At 29.6% G+C, this 18,731-nt stretch overlaps 3 protein-coding genes across 4 annotated transcripts; 2 read left to right on the forward strand and 1 right to left on the reverse strand.

The window, feature by feature from the left end:
* Positions 1-4,772: 4,772 nt before the first annotated feature.
* On the forward strand, positions 4,773-9,771 carry LOC140667901 (uncharacterized). Its single transcript, XM_072896244.1, has 9 exons — positions 4,773-4,936; positions 5,504-5,587; positions 6,072-6,274; positions 6,364-6,517; positions 7,237-7,322; positions 7,416-7,521; positions 7,778-7,908; positions 8,184-8,482; positions 9,021-9,771. Exons 2-9 carry the CDS (start codon positions 5,512-5,514, stop codon positions 9,157-9,159), a joined length of 1,194 nt encoding a protein of 397 aa, XP_072752345.1. The 5' UTR covers positions 4,773-4,936; positions 5,504-5,511; the 3' UTR covers positions 9,160-9,771.
* Positions 9,772-12,225: 2,454 nt separating this feature from the next.
* LOC140667925 (afadin- and alpha-actinin-binding protein-like) lies at positions 12,226-14,424 on the forward strand. The gene is made up of 6 exons (XM_072896303.1): positions 12,226-12,409; positions 12,672-12,824; positions 12,936-13,133; positions 13,283-13,414; positions 13,530-13,641; positions 13,844-14,424. Exons 2-6 carry the CDS (start codon positions 12,687-12,689, stop codon positions 14,053-14,055), a joined length of 792 nt encoding a protein of 263 aa, XP_072752404.1. The 5' UTR covers positions 12,226-12,409; positions 12,672-12,686; the 3' UTR covers positions 14,056-14,424.
* LOC140667924 (uncharacterized) lies at positions 14,409-17,603 on the reverse strand. Of its 2 annotated transcripts, none has more exons than XM_072896302.1 (3): positions 17,014-17,603; positions 16,151-16,333; positions 14,409-15,663 (listed from the first exon to the last, which is right to left on the reverse strand). In XM_072896302.1, the coding sequence occupies exons 2-3, from the start codon at positions 16,277-16,279 to the stop codon at positions 14,803-14,805; spliced, it is 990 nt and encodes a 329-aa protein (XP_072752403.1). In that variant the 5' UTR covers positions 16,280-16,333; positions 17,014-17,603; the 3' UTR covers positions 14,409-14,802. The 2 variants fall into 2 exon arrangements, with proteins under 2 accessions (XP_072752403.1, XP_072752402.1); XM_072896301.1 differs by having other exon boundaries at positions 17,009-17,603.
* Between the last annotated feature and the right edge of the window lie 1,128 nt (positions 17,604-18,731).

The following is an 18,731-nucleotide window of genomic DNA, read 5'->3' on the forward strand; positions in this document are numbered from 1 at the left end:
TTGTGATAAATATTTTTAAATATTTCTATTTTATATATATATATATATAAATATAATTTATTTCTTTAAAATATTATATATAAATATTTTATATAATATTTATAGTAACTAAAAAAATAAATATTTGTAATAACATTTTATAAATATTTTTCAAATAATTGCTGGGATATTTATGATAACTCTAAGAATTATCATAATATTACAAAAATACTTATTAAATATTTTAATAAACATTTTAAATATTTAATTAATTATTATAAATATTTTGTAATATATTTTAATATCGTGCGCTGTCTAGGTAAGACAGTAGTTTCAACAGTAGTATTTACATCACGAGACAAATATAATTCGTTTTATTAAAGAAAAAGAAGAAATTCATCATGTGAATATATATTTCGCTCTTGAAAAAAAAAAAAAAACAGACGCTACTATTTTCCATGTTTGTGCATTATTCTTATTCCTCTACGATCCGTTATCGCTTAACATCGTTGGCCGTTTGACCGAGTCGTCAAAGACAGCTGAGATTGCCACCGATTTATGAGAGAGAGAGGGAGAGAGAGAGAGAGAGAGAAACGTACACACACACACACACACTCTCTCTCTCTCTCTCAAAGAGAAGACCTCGTACAAGCGACACGGAAATCGGAGCGAAGGGATCGGACACCGGACATACCTATGAGCTATGTATATAGTGAATTCGAAAGCTTGTCTGGAATCGTCGCACGGCATATCGGCACGTTTTCAAAACAGGGCACGTCCCCGGAGGCACGTCGAATGCATCTGTGCCCATTCGTCACGTCGCGCTATTAACGGCAAATTTAGAATCGGGGATTCTTATGGGGATGCCTCTCTCTCTCTCTCTCCCTGCTTTTCCCGCATCCTGTGTAAGTAGCCTGATATATCGCCGGTGTTTTGCCACGATAGATCGTTACTCGATGTCACTCAGAACTTCCAAAAGATCCTGTGTAATGTGTTTGACAATATTTCGAGTCTCTGTAACTAGTCGAAGTATGCGTTATTATAAAAAAAATTTCAGTAAAAGGTATTTACGTCAATAGAATAATTTAAAAAATTTTTTAATGTATAGGAATTTAATTACTGCTTTATTCAAAATTTTATAACTGCCCCTCTTACAATAAAATTTTATTTGCTACATGATATGAAAGGGCTTTTTATATTCGATAAAATTAAAAAAAAAAAAAAAGTTTATATCGATTTTTTTAGAAACTGGCGTGTGATGGAATTAGCGAAACACCAATAAAGCGTGTCTCAAAAGTTTGATATCGCGGGTGTTTCGTTGGTGTGTTAGATCGTTATTCGATGTCACTCAGGTTTGCAAAAGATGCAATGTGTTACAGCATTTCAAGTCTCTGTAACTATCGATGTATGCGTTATTATTAAAAATGCTTTCAGTAAAAGATAATTAGGTCAATAAGAATTTTAAAAATGTATAGAAATTTAATCACTCTATTATTCAAAGTTTCATAATTGCCCCTTTTACAATGAGCTTAAAATTGTGTTTGCTACATAATATGAAAAAGGGCCCTTTATATTCTATAAAATTAAAAAAAAAATTATATCCATCTTCATCACTGAATGTTTTTTTGATAAGATTCTCTAATTAATTTGAAGATGATGTTTCGTGATTACATATGTATATCGCATTTTGCATATGATTATTGCACGTGCTTGTGCACTCGTGAACGGAATCTGTGACAAATTATCCTCCTCCAAATCAGTCACAGGGGCCGACCCGTCCTGTGACTGTTTGTTCGTACGGCTGTTTCTTTAACGCGCGTATACATTTCCCAAAGCAGATCCGCGTCGAATTTCAAAGCGCTTCCTCTCCCTGTCTGCCCTTCATGTCAAGTAATCGAGCGCGCTTTCGGAAGCTTTTGCCATGCGTTTAATATGTCGGGAAGAGCGTTTTCCAGATGCTCTCTCCCTCGTAAAGCATCGAAATACGATTGACGCGTTGTTTGTTCGCGCGACGACGTGTCTCTTCGCTTGCGATAAACGTTCCGTTCCCGTAAGGCACGGTAGAGCGAGCGTGTAATTACTTATTTAATCCTTTGAATGGAAGTTCCTCTGCTACGTTTACGTTGACGAAATATATCTGGCTTGAGGGAATTCCCTGCCTGTGTGCATATCTCTCTCCGCGAGATCGTAGTCCCTTCTCGGGGAATTCATATCCGCTGCATCTCCGCCGATACTCTTGAAGCTGATCCGCAAATATTAGCTAAATTGAACAGAATTGATGAAAATATATTTATATTATATTATATTAAATATATAATATGAATTTCAGAATTTGCGAGATTGTTATTGCCAATTTTTATAGAAACAAGAAAAATTTTAGTATCAAAAGCTTTCTTTGGAAACAGGTGTTTAATCGATCGATCAAACTAATAAAGTTAGTAACTTATTAAATCAAAAACAGAAGGAAAATAAAAAAATCCTCTTTAGATTATCTGATGAACGAACCAAAAAAAAAAAACAAAAATAGCCTTAAAATTAAGGATCTGCGACTCGTCAGCAGATGACAGCTGGAGGTGTTACATAACGTGTCATCGTTTTCACGTGATACGATCTGTTCGAACTTCCTGAGAGGCAAAGTTTTCCAGCATCGCGTAGCGAATGTTCTAATGCTGTACAGAATATGCAGATAGTGAAGTCACTTTACCGTGAACACACATACACGCATACATGCGCACAACCACACACAGCAACGATACGCCGGATTCTCTCGTTCAACTTTGGCCTCTGTTGCAACATCTGTTGACCTCCCCGCGCGACCCTTTAGACTCATCAGGAACTTCGATGCCTCGAGAGTCCCTTCGTTTGCCGTCCTCGGTAACAAGTGCCCACTTCACCACCGCCACCACCACCCGTCTTGAAGATGAACCGGTGTTACACCACGTATCGGAAGCCTCAATGCAAGAAGAATGGAGGAGAATTGTTGGCGCTTGCGGAGGATTATCCAGCAAAATATAAACTCTCGACATAACGTCATAAAGTTTCTGTTCTTACTATGTATAGTAAAAGGAGAACTTTAAGTAAGATCCCTTTTATAAAAAGAGAAATACCCTCCCTCCCTCAAATACATAAAAATAAAAAAATTCCTACTTGTATATGTATCTAACAAATCGATGCAATTACTTATTAAAACTAAAATTAGTTAATTAAAACTCGTGCTTTCTTTTAAGTACTCCTTTAGTTGTTTTTTTTTTTTTTTTTTTTTTTTTTCACAATCTTTTTATTATTTTCTTGTACATAAATTAGTTTCTTGTACATAAAAGTTAAAGAATTTTTGAAGACATAAAGAAAGGTAAATTAAATTCTTTCTCCATGTTGACTGTGCTGTTTTCAAGTATCGCGGATACTTTTTCTCGATAGTAAAGATTTTTCGCGATGAGTTCATCGAGTGCAAATAAGTATTTACAATTTCCAGAAAAAAAATATAACGTTTTTTCAACGAGAAACGAAATGCACGCAAGTGAGAATCTAATCGACATTTAACCAATAAAACGATAAGTTCGTAAAGATGAGAAATGCAAAACTATATGCTGTGATTTTTTACGGAAACGTCACCGACGATGACACAAGTCGGGTAAATATTCTTGCGATTTTCAAAACGATATTTTTAGAGACCAGCGAATAGTCGTAATTAGGGGAAAAGCAATAAAACGTATACGGGAGTTACCCAACATTAGACGAAAATATCCATGTCGCGGGTGTAAGAATAGTTTGGGACGACATAAATATTTTCGGAGTTACTGACCCGTCAAAACTCACTACAACTTTGTCGCGCGGGCCGAAGTATCGGTATCTCTCACGCAACTTAGCGAAAAATATACTCCAGCCTCGAGTTTATTACGACATACATATGTGCGCACAATTTCAGTATTTATTTTAATACAATAGCCCCACAATGTAAATAATCTTTTATTTCTTTTTTTTGGAGTGAATGAAAATATTTGTGTACAAGTGTTATGCGCGCTGTTTTTTTATGTGCCATACATGAGACATGCTATTATAATTTAGAAAAAAGAATTTTAAAAGAATATACTATAAGACAATATAACATAAAAGACTTGTGTGTAATTATTAAAATTCTTTATTAATGAATTCTGCTTATTTATTCTAGAAATTTATGAATGACGCTTTGATCACTTATAATTTATAACTACTTTGTATTTTGACAGCATATCATTTTTATTTTTATATATAACATATTAGTAGCATATATATGTATATAAATTATTAAAATAAATTTTTCAGTTCCAATATTAATATCTTTTTCTGCAAATATTATTTATAAAATTGATTAATTGATTTCACATGTCATATTACTCTCTATTAAATATAAATCTAATCTAATATACATAATTTATATTTCCAATATATATTCTTAATCTTTATTAATAATCTATTTCTTAATACTCTATTTTTATTATTATTCTATTAATTCACAAATATAATATAGATTTGTTTAAATATAAAATTATATATACATATAAAGCAATATATTAATAATTTAAAAGAAATAAAATGTACGAGTTTAGTTATAATTGGGTTTATCTGAAGGATATTTGAAATTTTCGAAGCGAGAAATTAAACTTTACGTCCTTCGTTCTTGTGTATGTATACACATTCTTCTCTCTCATATTAGTACTTTTTCTATATAAACATATACTTCGGGTCGAATTGAGTTTACGATCTCATGAAATATTCCAGAACATTGCTAAGTTGTACGAATGGGAGATAGGATAGGTCATATCGTCGTGATGAATCGGCTCATTCTTCCACGCACCTGTCGTGAGTACGGACGTCCGTTATCATAAACTCACAGTTAATCACAGCAGCAGGCCTGCAGGACTTTTATAAATATCAAACTCTTTGGTGAAATTATATATAAGTGATAATTTGTAATAATGTAAGTATATGTGCTCACTGGCTTATTAAATTTATAAATTTATTTCATTCTTTCGCGTGCGCGCAAATAATATTTTATTATATAAGTTGAAGATATATATATATATATATATATATATATATATATATATATATATCCAACTTATATAACTCTTATATATATATATATATACTGTTTTTAATAATGTGATATTTGACTATGACTTATATTTATACATTAAACTAATAAAAACAGAAGACCGAAACGTTCGCATTTTTAAGAAACCATGTAATTTAAGCTTATAATTTTTGTTTTTATTAGTCTTGATGTATAAATATAAGTTATAGTCAAATATCACATTATTAATAACAGTATATATATATATATATATATATATATATATGCTCTTTACGCCTGTTTAATCTCGAATTATTTTATTATATTAAAGAGCGTTGTAATTTGGAGAAATAATCTTTAAATTATAATCTTATTTTTCTAAGATTAATAATAAAACCCAGATAAAGAAATATAGAAACTTACGAATTTTATATAAATAAGTGAAGAATATATCTTCAATTTATTTCTCAGATGTAATAATGGAAGAAACAGTAGCATTGATCAAATCCTGTATAATTTCGAAGAAAGGAGGTGTGTCCATTGAAGATCTAAACGGTGAGTTTCATTATTTTTGGAGAAACTTAATTAATATTCTTATGTATATTATTGTAAATTTACTATTTATATCTGTGCATTAATATTGTGAAAATGATTAAACAGATTTATCGAATTTTCTTTTAGATGTTTATATTTTGAGAAATGTTAACACATTAGAGAGATATTAAATTAGAGACTAAAAATTTAGAAGTTAATGTCTTATGCGTTTAATACGGACTAAATGTTTAAATAAATTAGTTTAAATAAAATTTAAAAATTTTTTAAACTTATTTAAATTAGCAAAACTTATTTCTTTCAGATTAAAATTATATACATATATTTACATTTATATTATTTAAACAAAACAGCTTTTATGATATTTTTTAAAAAACTGTTTAAAAATATTATTTAAATCAAACAGACTTTTTGTATATTATTCAAATTAAAGAGACTTTTTGTTTAGCATTATAAATTTAATAGAAGAAAAATGTTGTTTTTGTAGGTGATTTTCAAAATCTCGTCGGAGAATCCATTCCTTATCAAAGATTGGGATTTTCGAGTCTCCGAGCATTTTTACGAAGCATAGATGGTCTGCAGACAGTTTGGAACGAATTTGGCGAACAGACATTAAAGATAAACGATCCTAAGATCGCTCATATCGATAGACTTATACGCTATCAAAAGGTCGACTATTCGAAAACAAGAGTACGTTTGATGTGATTCTCAGCAATATTATAGCACGTATTAATTAGACAGATTCATAAAATTAAAAAATTATAAATTTTCTTTTACAGAACAAATATTATAAACAATTTGTACATCGTAAGAACAATTCTGAATATAATGATGAGCGAAGGCAAAGAAACAGAGCAGCACATAATACCAATCGCACTAATAGACGAACTCGAGATCTCGGTTATCATCGTGATCCGTACTTGTTCAAACCAAGTAAGATATTACTCTTATTCGGCACATTTGGAATTATTATCGTTCAAGAAATAATGTTTTAATAAATATTTAATTACATATATAATTACGTGTTATACAATATTACACGGTAAAAAACTTTGTGTTAAATTTAACACATTTTTCGTGTCTCAATTTATCCACTCTAATTTTAATGTTAATTTAACAGAAGGCAAATATAATAAATCTAAACAAATAATATGTAAAAAATTAACACAGAAATGTGAATTAGTGTAAGATTTACTTGTTATTGTGTTGTTTTAACTCTTAGAAACGGTGAATATTAACTCAATGCAGAAAAATTAAAATAACATAACGACAGTATGTTATATTAACATAAGAGTGTGTTAAAAATTTAACACAAAAATTTCTACACAAGAAAATTTCAACAAAAATACAAAATGTTTTTTTACCATGTATGTACTATATAATCTTAATTTTACTTTAATTTTCTTATTATTTTTGGATCTTTCAAAAGCGTGTATCTACATTTTAATTTTTACAGCTTCATCTATTTTTAATTTTTCTCGGTATTTACGTTTCTTACATTTATTTTTGTTAACTGTATTTTCCGCGAGTCTTACTTTACCTTGCTATTTCAATCGTGTAACACGAATCACTTGAATAAATTTAGTCAAAGAATCTCATCTTATAAGAGGAAAGATTTTCGAGACAAGTTGTAATACTCGTTTGTATTTTAGATAGCTTTTATGAAAACAACAATTTCTCGTACGAAGAAGAAAATCATCAGCCGGTGGTAATAGAAATGAATGAACCGAAACAAACTGTGAGTATATAATAGAATTTACATTTGAGACGCGTCAAGCAAAACTCGATGGTATTTCTCGAAAGTATTACGAAATATTATATAATATTTCAGAGCAGCATACACGAACCTACTGCAAACGGCCAGCAATTAATTGGCGATGATTTTTTCCTGCAACTCGCAATACGAAATCTTCATCTTCCCATCTGGAGATACAAAGGTATAAAGCTTTTTTTCTCTGAAATTTCCAACAAATTCTACTTTTGTAAAAGTCCACGTTATTCTTGTAATTATATTTTTTTATTTTAAAATCATACGCGTACATGAAATTAAATATGCGAAAACTTGTTTTTATAATTATATTATTTGTTTAAAATATTTAAAATATTAAAATATAAAGTGATTTACAGTTTTTATATCATTTTATATTAATTTTTTATATTAATTTATATTAATTTCATTATTTTATTCTACAGATAATTTAGCATTAAACTGTGGTTTGTGCATCTCTGGCCAAACCATAAACGATTGTACTCGAGCTTTGCGGAATATTAACACCATCTCCAATCGTGTAGTAATCTTGCTTGGTTCAGTTGATGTTTACAACGTAAGTTAATTTGCCTCTACCCACCTTACTTTATTTTCAAACAAGAATAATACTGTGTGAACACAATCTTGGAGAAACTTACGTGTATTTATTTGCATACGAAATATACACACATAATATAAATGTCAGCAATAGAGGGAATCGAGCTAACTGAGAACCCGATAAATAATGAGCAAATTCTTTCTTTTTATAATTGTAGTGTTATTAATAATTCAATTTTATAATAAAATCAAAGTTTTCTTAAAATAATATTTAAATAACACAATTACTTTCAGAGCGCCACTTGTGAGGAAATGATATACGATATGACGGAACTCTTGCAAGTTCTCCGGTCCAAATTTCATCTCTCAAACACGGCCATCACTATCTGTACAATTCCACCCTTGGCTAATCTCGGCATTTACGCCTATAAGTATCAAAGCTTGGCGTTATTTTGTTTTAATAATTGGATCAGATCTCTGGCTGATCTGGCTACATCTGGAAAAGACACCTTTTTCGAAAACTATCCGATAATAGATCTATTCGAAAGTTTCTGCAGTGAAACTTACGTCACACAGTACGATTGGTTTCAAACGTAAGTAAAATTATGGAGAATTCTGAATTTGCCACAATTTCTATACACAAATTCTTTCGTCGATCTAAAATGAATCCTTCTTCAACAAGAATGCTTCTCTCGATGTGCATCAATGGGTTTTGAATTATAAATATTTATAAAAATTTGTCACTCTTTATTTAAATTTAAAATATATATTTTGAAATTAAAAATAAATAATACATTTTTGAAACTCACTCAATTTTAAATATATTTTATTATTAAATGTATATTATATATTTTGTATAAACATTTTATTATATTTATTGTATAATTTAAGACTTGATTACCGAGATTTTTAACGTCAAAAATTAAGAAACGGAAATTTTTTACATTGAAAAAAATGGTGTCTATAATATCAAATTATTAATATGATTGTTGAAAGACAAATTCTAAATGTATAAAATCTCGTATCTGCAACATATAATAATCAATTTTTTTTATGCAATATTTCACGTATATATATATATATATATATATATATATATATAGTATGTTTAATATTATGAATGATTTTTAGACAAGCACGCAGAGTGTCTGGAACTAAACATTCTTATGTGCTGTGGAATAATAAAGGACGAAAGCGAGCGATGAGCCTCATCTGCGAAAAGGAAGGCACAGAACGCTCCAGAAGTCCCAGCTCATTGCGAATGCAATAAGAATTAATAGGGATCTTCCACTGTCTTATGGATCGCACGTATAAAAAAAACAGGAAGGTACACCGCGGAAGACCTTATTCGTCCTTCGCGACGACAGCTGTTTCGAGGATCCTCTCCGAGATGTATCCTCCTGTTTTTTTTTTAATTTGCGTTATGTATTAATATATTAATATTGAATAGAACGGAAAATTTGTACAATGTCATCACACACGTATACAGGATAAATCGCTTTATTGTGCTTAGTCGAACGACTGCAGTGCAAGATATTAATTTAAAAAAGAAAAAGAAAACAGGGCTTTACTTTACTTGAAGGATTAGGGTGAAAAAGCAGAGCAAAGCAGTTTCACAGGTTCTACACCTGAGTTTTTCTGGAATGTACAATTTAAAAGGCTTTATCTTGTTTGCAATGCATGCTGATTTTATCGGGTATTATATTATTTCGTTTGTTCGCGTTTCAAGGAAACACAAATGCGGATGTAAATCTTTTATTGTTTAATCGAAGGATTAAATTACTTTGAATTTTAAGCACCTGCTTCACGGTATCCGGAAAGTTTAAACGGGAAACACAATAAGCTCGTATTTAAAAGTAATCGGAAAAAGTATAGTGCATTTTTTAATTAAGTGCGGGTAATTTAAAAATGACACGCATACTTTTTTGGAAATTGTACGAGCGAACTTTAACTACTTTCCATATCGTGTATTTAAAACTAATTTGCCTTTCAATATAATTTCTTATATGTACATTCATTAAATTTAGTCTTAATATATTTGATAATAATGATTAAAAGCTCTTCCTACGAGTACAAACTTACTTTTTGAATATTTCAATTAATTGATATAAAAATTTATATAATTTATAACATAAAATATAGTTATATAAACTTATATAGATAAAAATAGTTGCGTAGTATTTCTGTAATTGTACTTAAAAAAATTATCATAAATTTGAGAAAATTCAGCCGCTTTCAATATAAGTAAATTAACAACCGTATTTCGTGAAATACGATCAAACGAAATTTAATAATTGCAATTGTGCATGATAGAAATTTTTTCAGAGAGATTAAGTTATAAAAAAAACAAATATTTATAGGTGTTATAAAAAATTTTGTGTTTCGTAGTATGTATGTACATACAAATTATTTAATTATTATAATATTTAAATTAACTGGTTTTTACGTGAACAATTAAATTAAATTGTTTAATGTTGTGTAATTGTTATTAGAGTTTTTGCAAATTTAATTGCCGAAGAAGCTTGATAAAATAAGCGAAATAATTGATTTTTAAAATCAATCTTTTTTTATTAAAACTTAAGAATAGTCTCTGTAATTTAGAAAGCAAAAATCTAAACTCAGAGTTTGTGGTTCAGAAAACGGAAATGTTGCGTTTTCAAAATTAATCTTGAGCCTTAAGAATAAATGTAAAGTTTAGGATGAAGAATGCGAGAGAAGTTATCTTTTTTAGCGGAAACAATGTGGAGGATTTATTAATTATATTAAGACGTGCAATTAGTACAATTACGATAATAATTGTGAAAAATGTTATAAATTATAATAATAGATAGGAAGATAGAGATATACATATATGTGTGTGCATACATACATTCTCTTTCATATATTAATAATAATAATAACACATAACATATTGGGTATTAAAATTGCAATAGTATACATTAACATTTACATATATATGTAAAATGTTGCAATTTTAATGACCAGCAATGTAAAATTTAAATAATTAAAATAAATCGATATAATATAAATAGACATAGACCTATAAATATAGACACGAAATGAATTGAAATAATTGTAAAATATTTGTGCGAGTATTGTGATCAATAAATCATCAATACATATATTTTATTGACTTTCTTTCCTAAAATCAAAATAAGTTGTAATATTATATATATAATTGCAAAAAATAGATATTTATATATGTAATAGATTTCTTTTTTTAATATATATACTTTGCTTTAATATTTACTTTTTTAATTATATACTTGAACTTTTCTTTTTCAACTTCTATTCTTTGTATATTATTTAATATGCAAAAAATGATAAAATTAATAAAATTTGTCACACACATATACATACACACTTGTATTGAAATTTATTTTATTTTTCTCAAAATTCTTACTAAATATTATATATTTCTCATATAATATGTGCACAATCTAAATATTTGAAATTAATTTTCCTATATTTTACTTAAAAAGAGCAATTATAAAAATTAAATTATTAAAATAGATATATATATATATGTATAACATATATGTATAAACAGTAAGAAAAGTTAAATTTTCTTATGAGACTTTAAAATTCGGAGATAAAAATAATCTTTTAAATTTGATATCGACAATTTATTGTAGAAACTAGCTTCTACTTATCCTTTTTTTCAATGATTACAAATACTACATGTTAATATATTTTTTCTTTAATAAGATTACAATAAAATAATAAAACAATCACACAGAAAGAACCTGATATATAGTGACTACACGCTATATGTTATGTTTGATGTAAAAATTAAATTCTTTATATATAGTAACAATTGTATATTTAATAATAATTGATATTTATTAAGTATTGTTAAATATAATAAAAAATAAATTCTATTGTACATGTGTTACATATTTAAAAAAAAATAATGTACTATATACTTGATACTGTTCATTCTAACAAAAATTATATAAAAAATGAAAATATTATACACAAAATAATTTCTATTATTTTATTTAAAAGAATTATTTTATCTTTAAAATTATTTGACTAAGAAAAAAAAATAATTTTATTAAAGACTATTATCTCATTTTCTCTTTTTTTTTCTCTTTCTGTCAAGAATAATTATATACATACATATATAAAAAAATAGTATATTGATGTCTGTATAGTATATATATATGTTATAAAAAAGGATCATGCGTGCAGGTAATAAAATATACAATAAATCCAGGATATGCTACTGATTTATAATAATAATAGATAGACGGACGTGATTTTACCAGCAGTATGTCAAAGTAATTGTGCCTAAATAATTCCAATTCTAAATATGTACCTAATGGCGCTACTATACAGGGGATTTTATGACCTTGAAAAATGCCGGTATAGGCGTCTTAGGTCGTCCTTAAGTTTTTTATTGTGTAATTTTTAGGCAGAATTAAAACGAGCTATAAACGGAATGGCTAATATTTCATGACAAGTATATTACAGTATTTGTGATAAAATCCTATCATAATAAAGACAACAAGGACAAGGTATAGTGTCAAGATTGTGTGTTGCAAATCATTATATTTGAAGTAGCAATTTATTTTTTATACAGTTTATTTTCTTTATAATTTATTTCAAAAACCATGGATGTAGATGTAATATGCATGTCATAAGGTGCAATCTTTGAAAGTGAAAGGTTTTACATAAAATTTTAGATTTAAATAAGATTTAAAGAATATGAAAATATAAATTGATATATCAATCTTAATAACATATGTTTAATAAAAATTGTACCTTTATTTTTAACAGACTTTACAGGTAAATATGAGTACAATCTTCAATGGCAGTTGTTCGAAAAGAGATCAGAGAAGTATTTTTGCCAAACCAAGGAATTATAATAGCGAAGATGTAGTATTTTGTACAGAAGACAATTTAGAGCAGTCTTTGTATATAATAAATGAGGTAATAAAGCATGATTGGTAATTTTATTGAAACATGTATAATAAATATATATATATATATATATATATATATATATGAATGTTAATTACATGTTAGTATCTAACTTTATAGGAATTTGAATCATTTGGTATTGCATCATTAAACACCAAACGCAATGACCTGCAAGCTTTAGACTCATTCAAGAGGTTATCAATAAAAATAGTGAATGCCGCTTGGATGTTGATACATAAATATAGAGCTCTAATGCGATTAAATGACAATGTGACTGATTCAAATCACAGGACTGTTAACGATAACATTAATCTAAAGGTGAGTTTGCTTTATGCTTTTAAAGCATAAATATATATGAAAATACATTGTGTATTATTTCATGCTGCATAGCAAAATGATTGGTAAGCATACAAAAATAATGTATTCTTAAAAAGTTTTAATATCTAATTATAAATGTATTAAAACAGAATCGTATAAAGAGGTTGAAGGAAGATGTGGAAAAGAAGGAGCAAATGTTGCGCGAAACACAGGAGAGAGAAAGAAGACTTAAGGTTCAATATGAGACTGTGTCACGTGATTTAAAGCACAAAAAAGAGGAGGTAGTAAACAGGAACATACGTAGTATAGGATGGCACAAGCTTAGACTTTACGTAGAATACAAACTGATAATTTGAATGATCGACAAGAACTGAAATTAAACGCGTGATTTTATAGACACAGAAATTAAAGAAGCAAGCTCAATCCAAAGATATTCAACATGAGCATGAAATAAGAAGGATTATGCGGAACAATGAAAAACTGCAGGAACAGTTACAAAAGTCTATTGGTTAGTACTTCACGTTTTTATACTAGTATTTTATTCTTGAATATTTGGCCCTCTCTTTGATTTTTAGTTTATTTATTTTCAGTAGAATATATTAATATTATATACCATTTTTTCTATAAATATATCACTTTATGAGTGTTATAAATATGTTATATGATTTGAGAAACTGTGCAAATGTGTTGCATTTCTTTTATTCATGCAGGAACCTTTGTATCAAAAGACAAAGGCCTACAATCGATGCAGATGAATTATGAGAAGGAATTGATTTCGTATAAGCAAACTATTTGTCGCTTGGAAGAGAACAATAGACAAATGCTGGAAGAGATCAATAATTTGAAACAAGCCGTCGAGTTATATCAGAATGCCATCGACTTACAGAATGAAGCGTCTGGATGGACCAATACAGATATTTGAACACAACGTAACCAACATTGTAATTTATTTGTAACTTATATACAGGAAACTTTGTATCAAAAGACAGGCCTACAATCGATGCAGATGAATTATGAGAAGGAATTGATTTCGTATAAGCAAACTATTTATCGCTTGGAAGAGACAAATAGACAAATGCTGGAAGAGATCAATAATTTAAAACAAACCGTCGAGTTATATCAGAATAAAGCGTCTGGATAAACCAATACAGATATGTGAACACAACGTAACCAACATTGTAATTTATTTATAATTTATATACAGGAAAAAAGGCACACACACTTGCTTGAGATATGTCTATTATATAGACATTAAATAGACATTTTTCAAGCGAGGGTGTGTGCCTTTTTTCCTATATATAAATTATAAATAAATTACAATGTTGATTACGTTGTGTTCAAATATCTGTATTGGTTTATCCAGATGCTTCATTCTGTAAGTCGATGGCTTGTTTCAAATTATTGATCTTTTCCAGCATTTGTCTGTGCATTAGTTAGAAATAGAATTTCGTACTATTGTTTGTCGTAGATAGATCTGAAAGCTTTATGCGTTTCGTGTGAAAAACTGTTTAAATATTTTGTTTAGAATTTTCTTGTTCGATATTTTATATAAAAATGCTTTACGATTCCTTAACGTACGTTCTTGATCTTTTTCTTATTTCAATTGTTTTTATTCGCATGGAAAAAGGCAATAAAAAAATCTTTTTTTGCAAACAACTGTGAATTATAATTACTGAAAGCTTCTCGATAGCAATGACATTAACGAGCAGCCGAGAATGAACGTCGGAACTATCAGCTGACACGAAGTTTGTCCGTTGCTCTTCGGGCACTTGCAATTACCCGCCTTGCAGACCGTGTTGTTGCGATTCGTGAAGGACTCTGGTTTCTGATTATTGGTCCTAAGATAGGCGATCTCGTTCGGCAACCGATTGTTCGTGCTATTGATGTATTTGGACTCGAGTCTCAGGGTACTCTTGCCGACTGCGCAGATGCCGTTTATCGTGACGGCGTCCATTGCCACCAGATTCATGCTCACGTTCGTGAAGACGCTATCCTTCACGACTGCCACGTTGCCTTGGATGGATACCACACCCGGTTTTTGCAGCTCGAACTTAGAACCGATGATCTTGATGAATAGGAAGCTGGCAAAGTTCAAGGACGTCGCGACGTTTCGTAACTCGCTGTTGATGATACTCAACGTCATGCCCTTCTCAGAGACGTTTAGCCTGTCGACGCGCTCGATCGTGACGTTCGTCACGATAAATTGCGACACGTTGATGAAGCTGAAATCTTCCTCAAAGTTCTCGATGAGCGCGTCCGTGATCTCGAACGTTTCGATCGCTTTGAGATTTACGAACGTGTGGCTCGCGATCATCGGTATTCGACCAATGTTTGACAATCTCAGCAGCTTCATCCGGTTTGACGTGATGAAGACATCGAAGTCCAGGCGACCGCTGATATTTTGGACTATCATCTCCTCGAGATTACTCGCTTCCGGCAGACTCGAGTAATGAAGATTCGCAGAAACGCACCCAGTGATCGACATGCTGGTAACATTCTTGTAATTATATTCTTCCGGTAGTAGAAATTCCTGAAAAAAATTGAGAATTTGATTATTCTCTCATTACCATCGCACAGCTCGAAAACCATCGAATATTGAAAAATAAAAATTGATTGACTAAATTAATTCAAGAATACATCCGACAGAAAATTCTAATTATTAAATCTGTTGTAATTTATTTTATTAAAGATCAATCTAAACAAAGAAAAATATTAATAATTAATTAATTTTTGAGTGCGTGAATTGTTGATTCTTTTCACAGTTCTTTTAAAAAAATTTCTCATAGTTTGTTTAAAAGCATCCTAAATCTCTGCCGAAGCTATGAAGAGTTAAAAAACTATACGATTTATTGTGAATGCAAATTATAAACTGACATGCAATCAATAAATATTATAAATTGATCTGATAGAAGCGAATATATGTTTTCAATAGATGTTGTGTATAAATAGAAAAATATAATTTATGTTGGTCATAGCATTTGTGGTGTAATTTTGTGCGGAGGGTATTAAATAGGTACCTCGTTTCCGATGCAGCTACACGTAATCCACCTCTCATTGTAAACCTGGCATTGTTCGCTGATATTATTCGCAGCCGCAGCGAACAATATTGCCGCGATGAGTATTGCAGCGAGCTGAATCGCTTCCATATTCACCGTACCTATATCACTTGCGCATATAAGATCTCACCGTCCACGTTTGCACTGAAATTAGAAAGGGAAATGCTCTATACATCGTTGTCTGACTGACAAGGGAGTGCGCGCGACGTACTTTAGGCAAACCCCATGAGTAGGATAGGTTTTTCCTTCGAGCAAGCAATAAACTACCCAGTACACGATATTAATGAAAATATTTACAAATATTTTTCGTATTTATTTTTTAAAAATATTATATAAATATTTTATACATATTTTTTATATACGTTAAGAGAAAAATAATAACTGTACTTGACATATTATTAAAATGTAGATTAAATATTATTTTATATAATTTTACGTAAAAAGAATAAATATATAAAGTAATGTTTTGTAAATATTTATGAAATATTTTGATAAATATTTTTAAAATACTCAAATTATTATAAATATTTCGTACAATTATAAAATCACAGTGTTGCCTCTTTCTTTTTCTTTAATCTAGTCATATCACGCAGGACAATTTGAATATATTCTTTCTTTTAGTATTTTGTTGAAAAATCTGATTTGTGAGAATTTCGACGATTGGTTTATTGGATCCGAATAATGTCAAATAACGTTTCTAAATTAATATTTTCTTTTAAGAAAAGAAGTAAAATATATGGTGAATTGTGCGGACAAAATAAAAATTTTAGTATATGACGTATATTCTTTGAAATAAAGATAAAAAAAAACCTCTCTCACCATACTTGAAAACTTTTTGCGGTTCCTCGCGATACGAAGTTAAAACTTTTCGTCGAAACTTCTTCTATTTAACACCTTTGTTAAAAGGACTTTTATTTTTTCGCAAAATTCCCGTCGTAAAAACTTGACACCACTCGAACAGAGGGATTTCGGAGCAGCTTTCGATCCTGTCGGCGAATCTCTCGCGCTTCGGGAAGCGAACGAAATATAGTGAATCTCTCCAACAACGTTCTCGTCGATGCTGAAAATCGTGTACGAAAGCGAGCAATAGCTTTTTCGAAGGGTCGCACACCATTCGACCATTCGACGGATGGATCCACGGTTGAGCGCGTGATTAAGATGGACAGCTCTTTCGCGCCGCTCTTTTATGGTGACTGACATGCGTGTAGCGCAACGTGCTGTGTAGTAAATATATTCCGGTAGATCATATATATGGTGGATTTAGTGCGTGTATGTTCGCTGCATTATATTCTGACAATACCAGTACGGTTTTTTACGCTGTGATACGAACAGACCGGAAAAACGCGGTCAAACTAGCAGAGACTATCGGATAATTCCGTGTATGATAAGATGCGACGTATTTTCATTGTTCTCAGTAATAATGTTCTGATATATTATAATATTATTAATTAATGCTATTACAATAATCTTCATAAAGAGAAAAAAAAAATTAGTATCAAATTATAAAAACTTATATACTTTAGTTAATGCGATCTTTGTTTCATATATAAGCAACAGTATAGATGATCTTTTAGGAAGATTTGATAATCTTAAATTTCAACAATTTTATATAATTTTATAATTTTATTTTAACATTATAATAGTTATCATGAATATATTATCTTAATTCTACCTTATAGCAATTTTTGGTTTGAATATATACTATTTATTCATTCAACATTTTTTTTAGTTATGAAAATTATTCTTGAATAATAAGAATATATTTTTCTTGATAGAACTATGTTAAATATCTTTGAACAAGTATTTATTTAATGCTATATAATGTTATGTCAAGCTTTACAAGTCGAAAATAAAGACTTTTCAAAATAATAATCACAACCTTTTTTTTCTGTGTATGTTTTATAATTCGCGAAAATAATTTTGACAATCTATTTTCGAGCGATATATATTCTGACAAATTTTTGGAATCAATTTTTTATTATCGTAAATATACGATTCGGGGAGGGGGGGGGGAGGGGGGTTAGCAATAGAAAATTAAGAACTTCCACAAAAAGAATAAAGAAATAAATAGATGATAAAATTGTTCTCTCTTTAATTTTAATTGCGATTAAAAATCTGACTTAAAGGGGGAATTTGGTCTAGAGAAAAATTTTAAAAGATACTTAAAAAGTTGATTAACAAATAGGAAAAACTTTTATTTTCATTGATCTTATCTGTTCCTTATTAAAAATTTGCAAAAAAAGCCATAAAAAATCAATCCTCTAGACCGAATTCCCTCCTTAAACAAAATTTTAATTTAGAATTTAATTCTAAAAATGTGGATATAATATGACACTTGTTGACATTTCTGTCGAAGAAAAATCTATTTTAGATATTAGCCTTTCGGAATGATGTATGGCTCCGTGTGAAAATTGTCGATTAATAATCGACAGATTTTGGGTTCGATCCCGATTGGTCCCATACAATTTACCGAGGAATATGTGCTTATGTTATGTCGTCCCGACTGCACGATTCCTTTCTTTCAGTGAGTTTTAAGATTTAA

Source organism: Anoplolepis gracilipes, chromosome 7, assembly GCF_047496725.1.
Source record: "Anoplolepis gracilipes chromosome 7, ASM4749672v1, whole genome shotgun sequence".
NCBI lineage: Eukaryota > Metazoa > Arthropoda > Insecta > Hymenoptera > Formicidae > Anoplolepis > Anoplolepis gracilipes.

Bases quoted from the DNA above. Each gene is read 5' to 3' on its own strand.
- LOC140667901 (XM_072896244.1), top strand. From the start codon at position 5,512: ATGGAAGAAACAGTAGCATTGATCAAATCCTGTATAATTTCGAAGAAA. The intron at 5,588-6,071 runs GTGAGTTTCATT...TTGTTTTTGTAG, and splicing joins GTCCATTGAAGATCTAAACG to GTGATTTTCAAAATCTCGTC. The intron at 6,275-6,363 runs GTACGTTTGATG...TTTCTTTTACAG, and splicing joins TCGACTATTCGAAAACAAGA to AACAAATATTATAAACAATT.
- LOC140667925 (XM_072896303.1), top strand. From the start codon at position 12,687: ATGAGTACAATCTTCAATGGCAGTTGTTCGAAAAGAGATCAGAGAAGT. The intron at 13,415-13,529 runs GTAGTAAACAGG...GTGATTTTATAG, and splicing joins TAAAGCACAAAAAAGAGGAG to ACACAGAAATTAAAGAAGCA. The intron at 13,642-13,843 runs GTTAGTACTTCA...TTATTCATGCAG, and splicing joins ACAGTTACAAAAGTCTATTG to GAACCTTTGTATCAAAAGAC.
- LOC140667924 (XM_072896302.1), bottom strand. From the start codon at position 16,279: ATGGAAGCGATTCAGCTCGCTGCAATACTCATCGCGGCAATATTGTTC. The intron at 15,664-16,150 runs GTACCTATTTAA...AATTTTTTTCAG, and splicing joins GTAGCTGCATCGGAAACGAG to GAATTTCTACTACCGGAAGA.